This window comes from Colletotrichum gloeosporioides, assembly GCF_011800055.1.
Source record: "Colletotrichum gloeosporioides strain Lc1 chromosome Unknown consensus_59, whole genome shotgun sequence".
Taxonomy (NCBI): Eukaryota; Fungi; Ascomycota; class Sordariomycetes; order Glomerellales; family Glomerellaceae; genus Colletotrichum; species Colletotrichum gloeosporioides.
Genome location: NW_025544704.1, coordinates 364188 through 375210, shown reverse-complemented (window position 1 = coordinate 375210; position 11023 = coordinate 364188). Strand labels below are relative to the sequence as shown.

At 57.0% G+C, this 11023-nt stretch overlaps 4 protein-coding genes across 4 annotated transcripts; 2 read left to right on the top strand and 2 right to left on the bottom strand.

Moving 5' to 3' along the window:
- Positions 1-234: 234 nt before the first annotated feature.
- On the top strand, positions 235-1964 carry GCG54_00000252 (Cutinase palindrome-binding protein; the record flags this gene model as incomplete). Its single annotated transcript, XM_045400393.1, has 3 exons — positions 235-312; positions 533-1739; positions 1798-1964. 3 exons carry the CDS (start codon positions 235-237, stop codon positions 1962-1964), a joined length of 1452 nt encoding a protein of 483 aa, XP_045262044.1.
- Positions 1965-3245: 1281 nt separating this feature from the next.
- On the top strand, positions 3246-4472 carry GCG54_00000251 (uncharacterized protein; the record flags this gene model as incomplete). The annotated part of the gene is made up of 5 exons (XM_045400392.1): positions 3246-3348; positions 3500-3523; positions 3771-3962; positions 4063-4244; positions 4311-4472. The coding sequence occupies 5 exons, from the start codon at positions 3246-3248 to the stop codon at positions 4470-4472; spliced, it is 663 nt and encodes a 220-aa protein (XP_045262043.1).
- A 229-nt stretch (positions 4473-4701) lies between these two features.
- On the bottom strand, positions 4702-6743 carry GCG54_00000250 (Fatty acid amide hydrolase; the record flags this gene model as incomplete). Its single annotated transcript, XM_045400391.1, has 5 exons — positions 4702-5760; positions 5810-5826; positions 5887-6403; positions 6455-6557; positions 6613-6743. 5 exons carry the CDS (start codon positions 6741-6743, stop codon positions 4702-4704), a joined length of 1827 nt encoding a protein of 608 aa, XP_045262042.1.
- A 2592-nt stretch (positions 6744-9335) lies between these two features.
- GCG54_00000249 (uncharacterized protein) lies at positions 9336-10748 on the bottom strand (the record flags this gene model as incomplete). The annotated part of the gene is made up of 1 exon (XM_045400390.1): positions 9336-10748. The coding sequence occupies one exon, from the start codon at positions 10746-10748 to the stop codon at positions 9336-9338; it is 1413 nt and encodes a 470-aa protein (XP_045262041.1).
- Between the last annotated feature and the right edge of the window lie 275 nt (positions 10749-11023).

Below are 11023 nucleotides of genomic sequence, written 5' to 3'. Positions count from 1 at the left end.
CTTATCGCGGTTTGAGTTGGCTGCCAACAGTCCACCAAGAGGCCCAGGCCTAGATCTATCTGGACACGCACCTCAGCGCCGTGCCGCCGCCGCCGCCGCGACCACTGCGAAGACGTCAATCTCAGTGGTCAATCGCCCCACGGGGCACCATCCGAGTCGCTACACAAACCGCCAAATGCCTTTGTTAGAAGCCGTCTGTGCCAGCATCAGTATTGGAACAATACCACCACAATCATGTCTCACGGACCACCTCAACCGCCCCCAGCCAGTATGTTTGGCTTCGGGCCCCAAGACTTCTCTGCCTTTGATGCTGTTAGTTGCTCCCCGCCCGCTGCCTGCCCGCTATCTGCCCGCTCCTCCTCCTCTTGTTCCTCACAGCCTGATGCACATGGGACCTCACCGAACCAGCTCTTCCACCACTCTCGCTTACCTCTCCTCTTCCTTCACCTGACCCGCCGACCCCCGGCGCATTCCCTTTGAACCCCATCAAATGGCTACTTACCGCTCCCCAAGCCGTGCTGACGCAATGCAGATGGCCGAAGCCGACCCCAACATGATGTCTACTCTCCTAGACTCAACAATATATGGGAACTTCGATGCCATGTCCATGAACGTCGACAACCCCGGCGACGACAACGGAATGTCCAACTTCTTCGTTAATACCCCTATGCCTGACGGCCTTACCGACGATCCCTCCGGCATGAACACCAGCTATTCGAAAAATGGCGACGACGCATCCAGCGTTGTCGGAGGGGGGCCTCCGCCCGTTGGCGGCTTCAATTCTCAAGCTATGCAACAGGCGGGAAGCAGCACTCTGACCGAGTTCACGAAGCGACGAGGCTGGCCTGCCAAGGTCATCGAAGAGCTCAAAGATTTCCTTCAGATTCTCGACGCCAATGGTCGCATACGATATGTCTCCCCTAGTATTCTTAACTTAACCGGATACACCTCCGAAGAGATCATCGACACCTTCCTCAAGGATCTCGTACACCCAGACGACGTAGGCGTGTTTGTCGCCGAGCTGAACGAGTCGATTGCCTCAGGGAACCCTCTGCGCCTCTTCTTTAGGTTCAAGAAGAAGGATGGTAAATACGCCATCTTTGAGTCAGTCGGTCATGCCCATATCGCTGCCGCCAAGTTCGCCCCCAACCCGCACAATCAATCGCCCTTCTGTCAGGCCGTGTTTATGATGTCGCGCCTGTACCCCACAAAAAATGCAGGCCTGCTAGACACGTTCCTCGAGCACAAGATGGAGAACGAGAGGCTGAGAAGGCGCATCGCTGAGCTTCGCAGGGAGGAAGAGATGGAAAATGAGGAGTCGCAGAGACTGTGGCAGCAGAGTCAGGAAGGCAGATCAGACGTAACTCCTTCAGAAACCACCATGACCACCTCCGCCCCAAGCATATCGCGTCACGATAACTCCAATGACCGAACTTCAGCACTAAACGTCGCGCTCACCCGGGAAGCTTTGGAGGGTGTCGCAGGAAGTCGCCCAGACTCTCTGAAGGACAAGATGGCTCGTTACGAAGGCGGTGCCTCGCATACCGATACCATCGAGATGTTGACAGGGTTGAGATACATCGAGGGGGAGAGAAGTCGTGGCATCACGACAGGAAATGCAAGCCCAACTTTAATCAAGGGCGATGCCGGAATTGCTATTCCTTTGGACCGAGATCCTCGGACAGGCGACAAAAAGAAGAAGCTTAAGACTTCGGAGGAATATGTCTGCACGGACTGCGGTAGGCTTCATTTTAACCAGACGACAACAGTAATGTTCATTCTGACGATGCCAAACAGGTACCCTCGATTCACCCGAATGGCGTAAAGGTCCGAGTGGCCCCAAGACGCTATGTAACGCGTGCGGGCTTAGATGGGCTAAGAAGGAGAAGAAGAACCGCCATGGCGGCAGCAATAATGCAGCGGGTTCATTGGCAGTCGAGCACTCCACGGGGGCTCACAGTTAAAATTAGTTAATGGGTCGACGCTGCCGCATCTATCGACATGTGCCCCCGGAGAGATGGAGGCGGAGGAGCTTCATGATGTCCACCGGCGTTGGCGTCTGGAAGAGGGCACGGCGCAGCTATGACTATGACGAACATACGGCCGTCCGTTTTGTTTTCAGCCTTTTTTGCAGCAACCGAGATACCTAAACACGACACCAGGTCATGGGACAAGGAGCGCGCGATTTCAGATGGGCAGTCTCAACAGCGAAATTCAAGCCATGTTGCTTTCAATCACCAGCCGCCCGCCAAGCCTGATGCTGCTGCTGGCATCGAATTTTGTCGGCTTGGCGGGCCCCCGCGGGCTAATTGTCTATTTTGAGGCGGTTCGACTGGCGGTCAGCCAAGACCCTGGCCAGACAGGACGGACTGCAGAAAAAGTGATATCTATATGGAGCCTCTCAGATGAGGGGCTTCTAACGATGCGTCCCGTTGGTCACGGCGGCTGTGAGCATGCCCACTGTCCACCACTGAGTGAGTAAGCCCAGTCATGGACGACCTCGGCCCTTTGTCGAACATGACAGTGTATGGTGCCTTGGGAGTCGCTTTTGACCAACACTATCAACACACTTGTGCTGCTCATAGACGTCTTCAGGAAGGCCGGTAGGTTCCTGAAACAACTCGTTTGCAACTGGAGCCCTGAATACTGCTGAACAGGCTCCGACCTTGCATCCAGGACAAATCAGGCCATCCTAGCACGGAAGCCATGATTGGACGGGACGAGCATGCACCTGCGGATGCGACCATGGTGGTTGATCTTGAATGGGGCGGGTGGGACTCCGTAGCACAGGCACATCAGACGTGGAGGGGGCCAGGCACACGCAGTGCTGGTCATCAGTCAACCCACGAAGCGGGATGGGAGACGACGTTTGTATCGTGGGCGCGAGCTTTTGAACCAGTCTTTACGCCAGGCCTGCTGCGTCACTGGTATCAATCTTCACGAAACGGGGCGCGCTAGGCATGGCAGCTGAGAAACGCATGTTGCTCCCCTCTATGGCTGCAACGCGCATCAGCCATTGGCTCGTTGGATATTCCTCGTCGCAGCCGCTGGTGTGCATGGCCAACTAAGGGTGTCCTGAGACAATTGATCGCCCGTCTGTTCTGCGGAGACGTGGCTGGCCTTCTAGCTACAAGAGCTTGCAACCCAGGCACATGTAAATCCCTCTTCTCTTCCTAACAAGAACATATACTGCTTCATACCTTTGCATCTTCGCAACCAAATATCACGTATCATACATAACCAAAATGGACAAGTTCGCAGACCTCGCGCAATCAAAGGTGCAAGCGTACCTGAACAAGGACGACGACGACAAGCCGTCGCAGCACCAGTCCTCCTCGCAGGGCTACGGTACGCGCTGCCCAAGCTTCCCCTTACCCTACCTACCTTTACCCCGCCATCCAAGTGTCCCAGTGCCGGCAGGCGCCACCTATTACCCCGCGCCCCTCATCCAGCGAGAAAGCTTGTTACTGACGATAGTGTGTGCATTACCACGCAACAGGCCAACCTCTTCCTGGAGGCGACAGTAAGTTTTTGATGTTTTGCATTTTATTTACTTTTTTTGGTTTCTGCGGTCCCCCCTAGTCTTCATCCAAACATCGGTCTATCTATTGTAGATCTTCCAGGGGTTTGTCAAGATTGCATTCTATGAGTGATTGGGAGGGGAGCTTCTTTTGTCGAGAGAAAGCAACCGCATATCTTCTTCTTTGCTTTTGAAGAGAGACATGAGAATCGTTCACAAAGTTTCCCGAGGCTGATTATTCGACGCGCAGAGGCTCACGGCGGCAACTACCCCGCGGGCGGCGGCGCGTTCCCCGACGACGACGATGACGATTATCGACAGGCCGCCCACCAGGCCTCGCGCCACGCGGGTTCCAGCGGCGACGCGGACCTGTTCTCGACTGTCTTGGGCGCCTTGACGCAGAAGAAGGGGCAGTTGGCGAATGAAGACATCGATGAGGACGGTATGTGATGTTTTGTTGTTTGTTGTGTTGCGCTCTTGCACTGCTATAGAGTATATTGCTTGTGCGTGTGTGTTGATACTCATACTTGGTTTATAAACAGATGCCGTCAAGAAGCACAAGAAGTTCTTTGGCGACGACGACGATGATGAGAAGGCGGACGACAAGGGTCTCGGCGCCGCGGCCGCGATGCAGGCGCTCAAGATGTTCTCGAGCGGCGAGACGGGCGGGCAGAAGCAGAGCCAGGGCGGGTTTATGGGACTTGCCATGGCGGAGGCCAGTCGGGTAAGTCTTTCTTTTCTCCATTCCACGCTGGAGACGGGATGGCTAACGCGTGAGTGTGTGTTCCAGTTGTTCGACCAGCGCCAGTCGCAGGGCAAGGTCGCAGAGGGCACCAGCAAGGAGTCGGCGATCCAACAGGCCGGCGAGATGGCGCTCAAGATGTACTTCAAGAGCCAGGGGGAGCAGAAGGGCGGGTTCATGGGCTTGGCGTCCAAGTTCCTTACCAAGTGAGGACAGGGCTCACATTCTGAGAGCAGGTGGGAGAGCTCATTTGGTACGATGTGATGATGACGATTATGGATGAGAGCGGTAGATACGACGGCTACTTGCCTCTTTGCACTGTCTTTCGCGCTTGATAGAATTCCGGTTATTGTTATCCAAACACTACAAGAACATGATGTGATATATCACTACCCCTCTCCCCCCTATTTTCTTTTCCGCGATAAGTGCCGTATTGTTTTTAGATGTTCTTCTTGGCTTCGAGACCCCCGTTCTTGGTCATCTCAATCACGTCCACCCAACCCTCCGGCCGTTGCCGTCCCTCCTTGTGCAGGTACGTCTCGGCCTCGCGCGCCCAGCCGAGCAGCTGCTCCTCGCACCCCCACTCCGCCATGGCCATCAGCCCGACGGGGATCTTGCCCTCGCCCTGAACAGGGTCGACATAGCCGACGGGCGCGGTGACGGCGGGGCACCCGCTGACGTTGGCGACGTAGACGTAGCTCATGTTGGCGATGGTGGTGTTCGTGTCGGAGACGCCGTAGGCCTCGTCGCCGGGGTGCTTGGGCCAGCCGGGGAGTGGCGTGGTGGGGGTGACGACGAGCATGCCGGGGTTCTCCTCGAAGAGGTGGGCGAGGTGCTTCATGAGCAGGTCGCGCAGCTGGTTGTACTTCATGTAGTCGCCGGCGGGGGTCTGGGTGCCGACGGACATGGTGACCTTGTTGGCGTGGTTGATGATGGACTGCCAGGCGGCCGGGTCCGGGTGGCGGTGGCGGGCGAGGTCCTGCATCTCGGTCACGCAGGTGGCGGAGTGCATGAGCTGGATCTCGCGGAGGTAGGGGATGCGGATGTTGATGATGGTGTAGCCCTGGGATTTGAAGTTGTCGACGGCGGCGCGGCAGATGGAGGCGACGGGGCCGGAGGCTTTGGACCACCACGCCTCGTCGATGGCGATCGTCTTGGGGGCAGACGGCGAGGGTGGGATGGAGGGGGTGTAGAGGCCTTGGATCGGGTCGTCGGGGTTGGGCCGCGACATGAGGCGGTAGGCGATTGTGAGGTCGGAGACGGTGGCGGCGAGGGGCCCGACGACGCACATGGAGGAGTTCATGGCGCAGGTGCGGTGGTGGGAGGGCTTGAGGCCGTAGATGCCGTTGAAGGAGGAGGGGATGCGGATGGAGCCGCCGGCGTCGGTGCCGATGGAGATGGGGACGATGCCGGCGCCGAGGGCGGACCCGCCTCCGGAGGAGGATCCGCCGGGGTAGTAGGACTTGTTGTGCCAGTTTGTGGGCGTTCCCCATCGAGGCTACGAGGGTTAGCAATGGTAATCAAGGGCAGCTGGATTTGTTTCTCACATTGCAGCCGTTGGTGTCTGCGTGGGAGGTTAGCTTAAGCTTATACTAGATGATGAGACAAGGGGTGTGAAACTGACCACCACCGAGCTCATGCATGGCATTCTTGCCCAGAACAATGGCACCGGCTGCCTCGAGCTGTTCGACAGGCCACCAGGTCTTTTCGGCGGGCTTGAACCAGGGCAGGTCGGGCCGGTACTGCATGCCGTTGTGGCTGACGTATCCCTTCACGTCGATGTCATCCTTCACTCCAATGGGAACACCGTCGAGCGGTCCCAAGGGCTCGCCACGGCGCCATCTTTCGGTGGAAGCTCGGGCAGAGTCGATGGCGAGGTCTTCGCGGCCATGGGATGCCACCCAGGCGTTCGCATACGGACCTGTCTGCGGCGGCGGGTGGCCCTCGGCGCGTCGGATCAGGGGCAGCAGGGCCTGGACGACGTCGAGCGGGGTGACGGCGCCCGTCTTGTAAAGGGCGTGGTAGTCTGCGCTGGAGAGGTAGCGGGCCGGCTGGTCTGCTGGCGCCGGGGTGGTGACTTCTGCGGAGAAGGGGATGGGCTCCGGGTGGGATCCCGTCTCGGAGAGACAGATGACGTCGGGCTGGAGATTTGGTTAGATTCTACAACCGAAAATAGGTCTGGGCATACCAACGGCGAAGCGGTATCTGTAGTCGTCCAGACCTGGAAGGTCCCTAATGGAACCGAATTTGGCGTTGCTCCAGAAGAAGCGCTGGACGGCGCCGGAGTTTGCAAGACTGTGTTGGAGGATTAGTGATTGGATCATGGATGGCAAAGAGTGACTGAACGTACATGGTCGAGCCGGCGACTAGAGGCCAGCCGCGAAGGACGGGGTTCTGATCCTCCTTGTGGGTGTTGGTGTTGACCTGGGTCGGGCCCTCCCGGGCGCCGGGGTAATTGGCATATTTGCGGTTCGGGGCCATGATCACGGACTCAATTGAGGTTTAAGCTGTGTATAGTCTATAGTCCCTTCGTTCTACAGACAGGCTCGCCCGTACGTTGCGGTGGAAGCTGTGGTGACGGTTAAGCAGCTACCGTGGGATACGAGAAGAAGGGGACGAGGGGCTGAAAGAAAATGCACCGCGAGGCGGGACACAGGATGAAATGACCCTTCCTGCTATAACAGCTCAGGCAACGGGCATCAGATGCCGTTGGGAAGACGTTGGGGGCGGGAGCTTTGAAGTTCAGGCTCGGCTGGAGCTTTAGAGTTTCGGAGCTTGGGGTAAGGTGAGGTGAGGTACCTTAGGACGGGGGAGACTGAGGTAGAGTTGGAGCTTTGCCCTCTGTTGGTTGTGTCGTCTCTGCTTCACCAGCGAACGGACGGACGTTGGGTTGCCGTGGGATTCTCCGAGTGCTTGGGCTGTCTGCCTTTAGGGCGAAAATGTCTGATGAAACGAAACAGATTTGGGGCTCTAGATCTCTTAGCTTGCTGAATCCCCGCCACTATCTTAGGTACAGATAGGTTGCTACAGATCTGGCTGTCGATGTTTGGTACGGGAGCGACGCCAGCGTCTCCCGTCACGTCTCATTTCCACGCACTCGGGACCCACTGGAGCCACAGGACACTGGAAGCTCTATCCTTTCCATTCCTCGCAGCACTGAGCCACGAGCTTACCTAGCAGCTGAAAGCCCCATATTTTAGCAGGTGTGATAGCCTACCAGCGAGGTAATGCAGGGATGATCATCGTCACAGGAGCTTCCTGCCTCGGCATGGCAAGTGGTGCGAGCCGTCGGGAATATTCTGGGTAATAAGCGTGTGATGCAATGGAAGTAAGGTAAGGTAGGCAGGCAGTGCAGCACGGCCAGATAATGCTCACCTCATACAACAACAGCCACGTTCAGGAACGAGGGAGGTGGCTCTGTCAAGGAGATGATGCACCGATATGTGCAGCCCGGCTGTTTCCATCGCTGGCCCCCAAATGCCCTGATTCCAAGTTTCTATTTGTATCCATTCCGCAGCCTGTCTCCGTGCCGTGCAGACCGCTCCAGCGCCAGAAAACGCTGCAAGCGGTCTGATATCCATTCGTCCCTCTGTCCGAGGCAGGTGCCTTAGTTCATCAGGAATCTAGTCTTACCTTAGGTCAGCGCTATCGATAAGACCCAGACCGCTCTACGGAACACACGTACCTGAGCTCTCATCAGGTCGGTCGATTCATCCAGCCGATCTCCCGTCGGTCGGACTGCGATGTCTGGGACACCACTCACGCGACCTGAAGAACACTTAGCGCCTACCCCGTCCGCCAAGCCACTATCACCACGAACCTGTCCATTCCCTTCCGGGTTGTTATAGCTCCAGTGTTATTCGCAAGGGGGATCTACGCTACCTACTCCGCAGATACCACGATGTAAAAGCGCAAGATGGGGGTTGCATCGCCTAGATTGTGAAATGTCACAGGCGCCGAGGTCACCCGTTTCGCCGCGGGAAAACAGATAAGATGCTCAAACACGCGCCCCGCGACGGGACGCTTGCTATTCCAGGGTCCCCCATGATCAACAAACTCCCACGATGGCCCGGCTTGTGGGCGCTAGGGGCGTCAGCGTTCGTGTTTTGACACATTTACCCCGCCATCCCACTACGGCAAAGCTCTGGAGCTAACGCGCGCGCGACGGACGGGAATGCTTCGACAAGAGCCTCCTCAGACGAGCTTGTCTACCGAATGGCTTGTAGTCGGACGACGGCATGAAGCCTCACCGCAACTGGCTCGGCGGGGAGCATCATCATTCCGCACATGGAATATCACATGGGGAGCAGGAGGGGTAATCGAGTGTGACCTGAAGGAGCCAATCCATTGACTCTATACTTCTACATACGGCCCGGCTTTCCACTGTGGGAAGCAGTCTGCCTGTTCTAGGCCAGACGAGCCCATTTCGCTTGCTTGCTTGATCGCTCGAACCAAACGCCGTCCCAAACCAAAGGTCCCTCCTTGAATGCCCTTGGGCCGAGGTAGGGGTGCCCTCCAAAGTCTGTCCAAGCCGTTTCCAACGGCACCCAAGCGAGTGTCCTCCCTTCCTTTTCCTGGGGGAGGTGATGTGTGGTGGTGTCTCATGCCAGAGAGAGAGAGAAAAAGATTCCGAAAACGCCATGCCGATCCATAATATAAAACGAAAGAAATAGAAACCTTTTTCTTTTTTTGCTCATCTGCCCATGCCGATACTTCGTGTGAATGCCGTTCATAATCGTGGGATGTGAGAGCGTGAAATAATGATGAAAGGTGCCCAAGCCTCTGAAAGGGCACTGACAATGTCGTTAAAGGAGGCATTGCGCGTGAAAGGCGGTGTGTGGTGTTTGGGGGTATATGATGAATGTGAAAAATGCAGGTGACAAGTTCTGTCTGCCCGTGTCATGATGATCGAATCTGTCTTAATCATGCTGGAAGCGGTCGCTTGTGTATCATGTTCCGTGATGGTTGAGATATGTGGCATCAGTTGCGTTGGATCCGCCCCTGCGAGAGGGGTCCTCTGCAAGTTGACGTGACAGATCAAAAGTGGGCGTAGAAGGATATGTAGAGAGAAGTTTAGCGCTTGGCCATGTTGTTCAGCCGCAATATTCTAGTCCGGAACCACAAGACGAAGCTGGTCCAGGCACCCTGAGTCTTGCGCTTGGCTGTCAGGGAGCGGCGAGGACCATCGAAGGTGCTCTGGTCAGCGACAGGCGCCTGGCCTTGGTTGGTACTCTCGTAGCTGCGACCAGCAAATCCAAGCTCACCCATAGCCACCTTCTCGGCATCAGGGGCCGTCTTCTTGCGGCTGATGGAAGGGCGGATAATTTCGCTGGAGCTGTTACGGGCGCTGTTGGTGAAGCTCTGCTTGCGTGCAGCCTCCTTGGCCTCTCGCTTGGCCTGGATTTGCTGCTCTTGTTGCAGCATCTGCTGCTCCTTCTCAAAGCGCTGAGCTTCTTTCAGGTTGGCGCGCTCCTGCTTGCGCTGGTCTTCTTTGGCCTTCTTGGCGTCCTTGAGGCGCTCCTTCTCCTGCCAGCGGCGTCTCTCCTCTCTGATGCGTTCCTGGTGATAGTTGGAGTCCAGCTCAGAGCGGGAGCGGAGGCGGAAGCCCTCGAGAGAGGTTCGCAGGGGAGACATGGCGGTGGTTGACGTGGAAGGGGACGTTGTTGATAATGGGGAAAACGTAGGCGCAGTGCTGGACACCGTGGCAGACTCTGACTTCCTACCGACAATGTTGATGTCGGAGTGGCTTGAGACGTGGACGAGTCGCGACGAGGCTGCGTTGGAGTTTGTGCGGCTGGTGTTGATGCGCAGAGAGGGGGGTCCGGTGATGTGGATGTCGGATAAAGATGACGTACGGCTGGTTAATGACGGGCGCCGGGGATACGATGTTGAGCTGTTCACGATGGTAGTGGAGGAGGGGGGTGTTGGGTGGTAGTTGGGGCGTTGGTGACTTGTGGTTTTGCCAAAGTGATGCTGGTCGAGCAGGTCGTCGTCGTCCTCGGTGATGGTGGGAGAGTAGTCGCGAGGGCCGCTGGGGACGGCGGCGGTGGTTTCCCTCTCGAAGCTGGTGAAGGAATTGGCGTACGAGAGCGGCGGTGTCAAGGTGCGCGGCGTCTGCTGGAAGGGGTGGACGAAGCTGCCGTTTCGCTGGCCGCTGCCGTTGGTTGCTATACTGACGTGGGAGGTGCCGCTGGTTGACCGCGCATGGCTGAATTTGCTCCTTCCGTTGCTGTTTCCAGTGTTGAGCTCTGTAGCCGAGATGCTGAAGCTGACGTCCCGCCCTCCAAACGAGCCTTCCCTTTCTCTCCCCAGGCTACCACCGTAGTTGCCAAACGACGTCTGCTCATCCCAACCACGGTCTAGGTCGAGCGAATTCTTCTCCGAGTGCGACAACTTTTTCAATATCGGCTTGACCACCGTCTTGCTGCGCGACTTTGACAGCTTGCCTGTGGGCGCAGAGCCCGGCAAGTCTGTATACGACGCCATTGCGACAGTTGCAACAACACCCGCAGTCTTTCTCCTACACGACTCTTCTTCTGCTGCACTGTACAACCAGAGTCGACGTCGAGATCCTGCTTTCCTTGCGACCAACCGGGCACCACTGCTTGATGGTGATGGCCTGTCGTCGTTTCCAAGCGGTCTCGTCCAACTGGCGATTGGCTACGGCGTACTGCCAGACCAGAAGAACTCCTCCACCATGCAGGCCGGGCGGCAGACCGCTCCCCCGATTTGGAGACGCCTCTCTCTTACAGCGACAATGA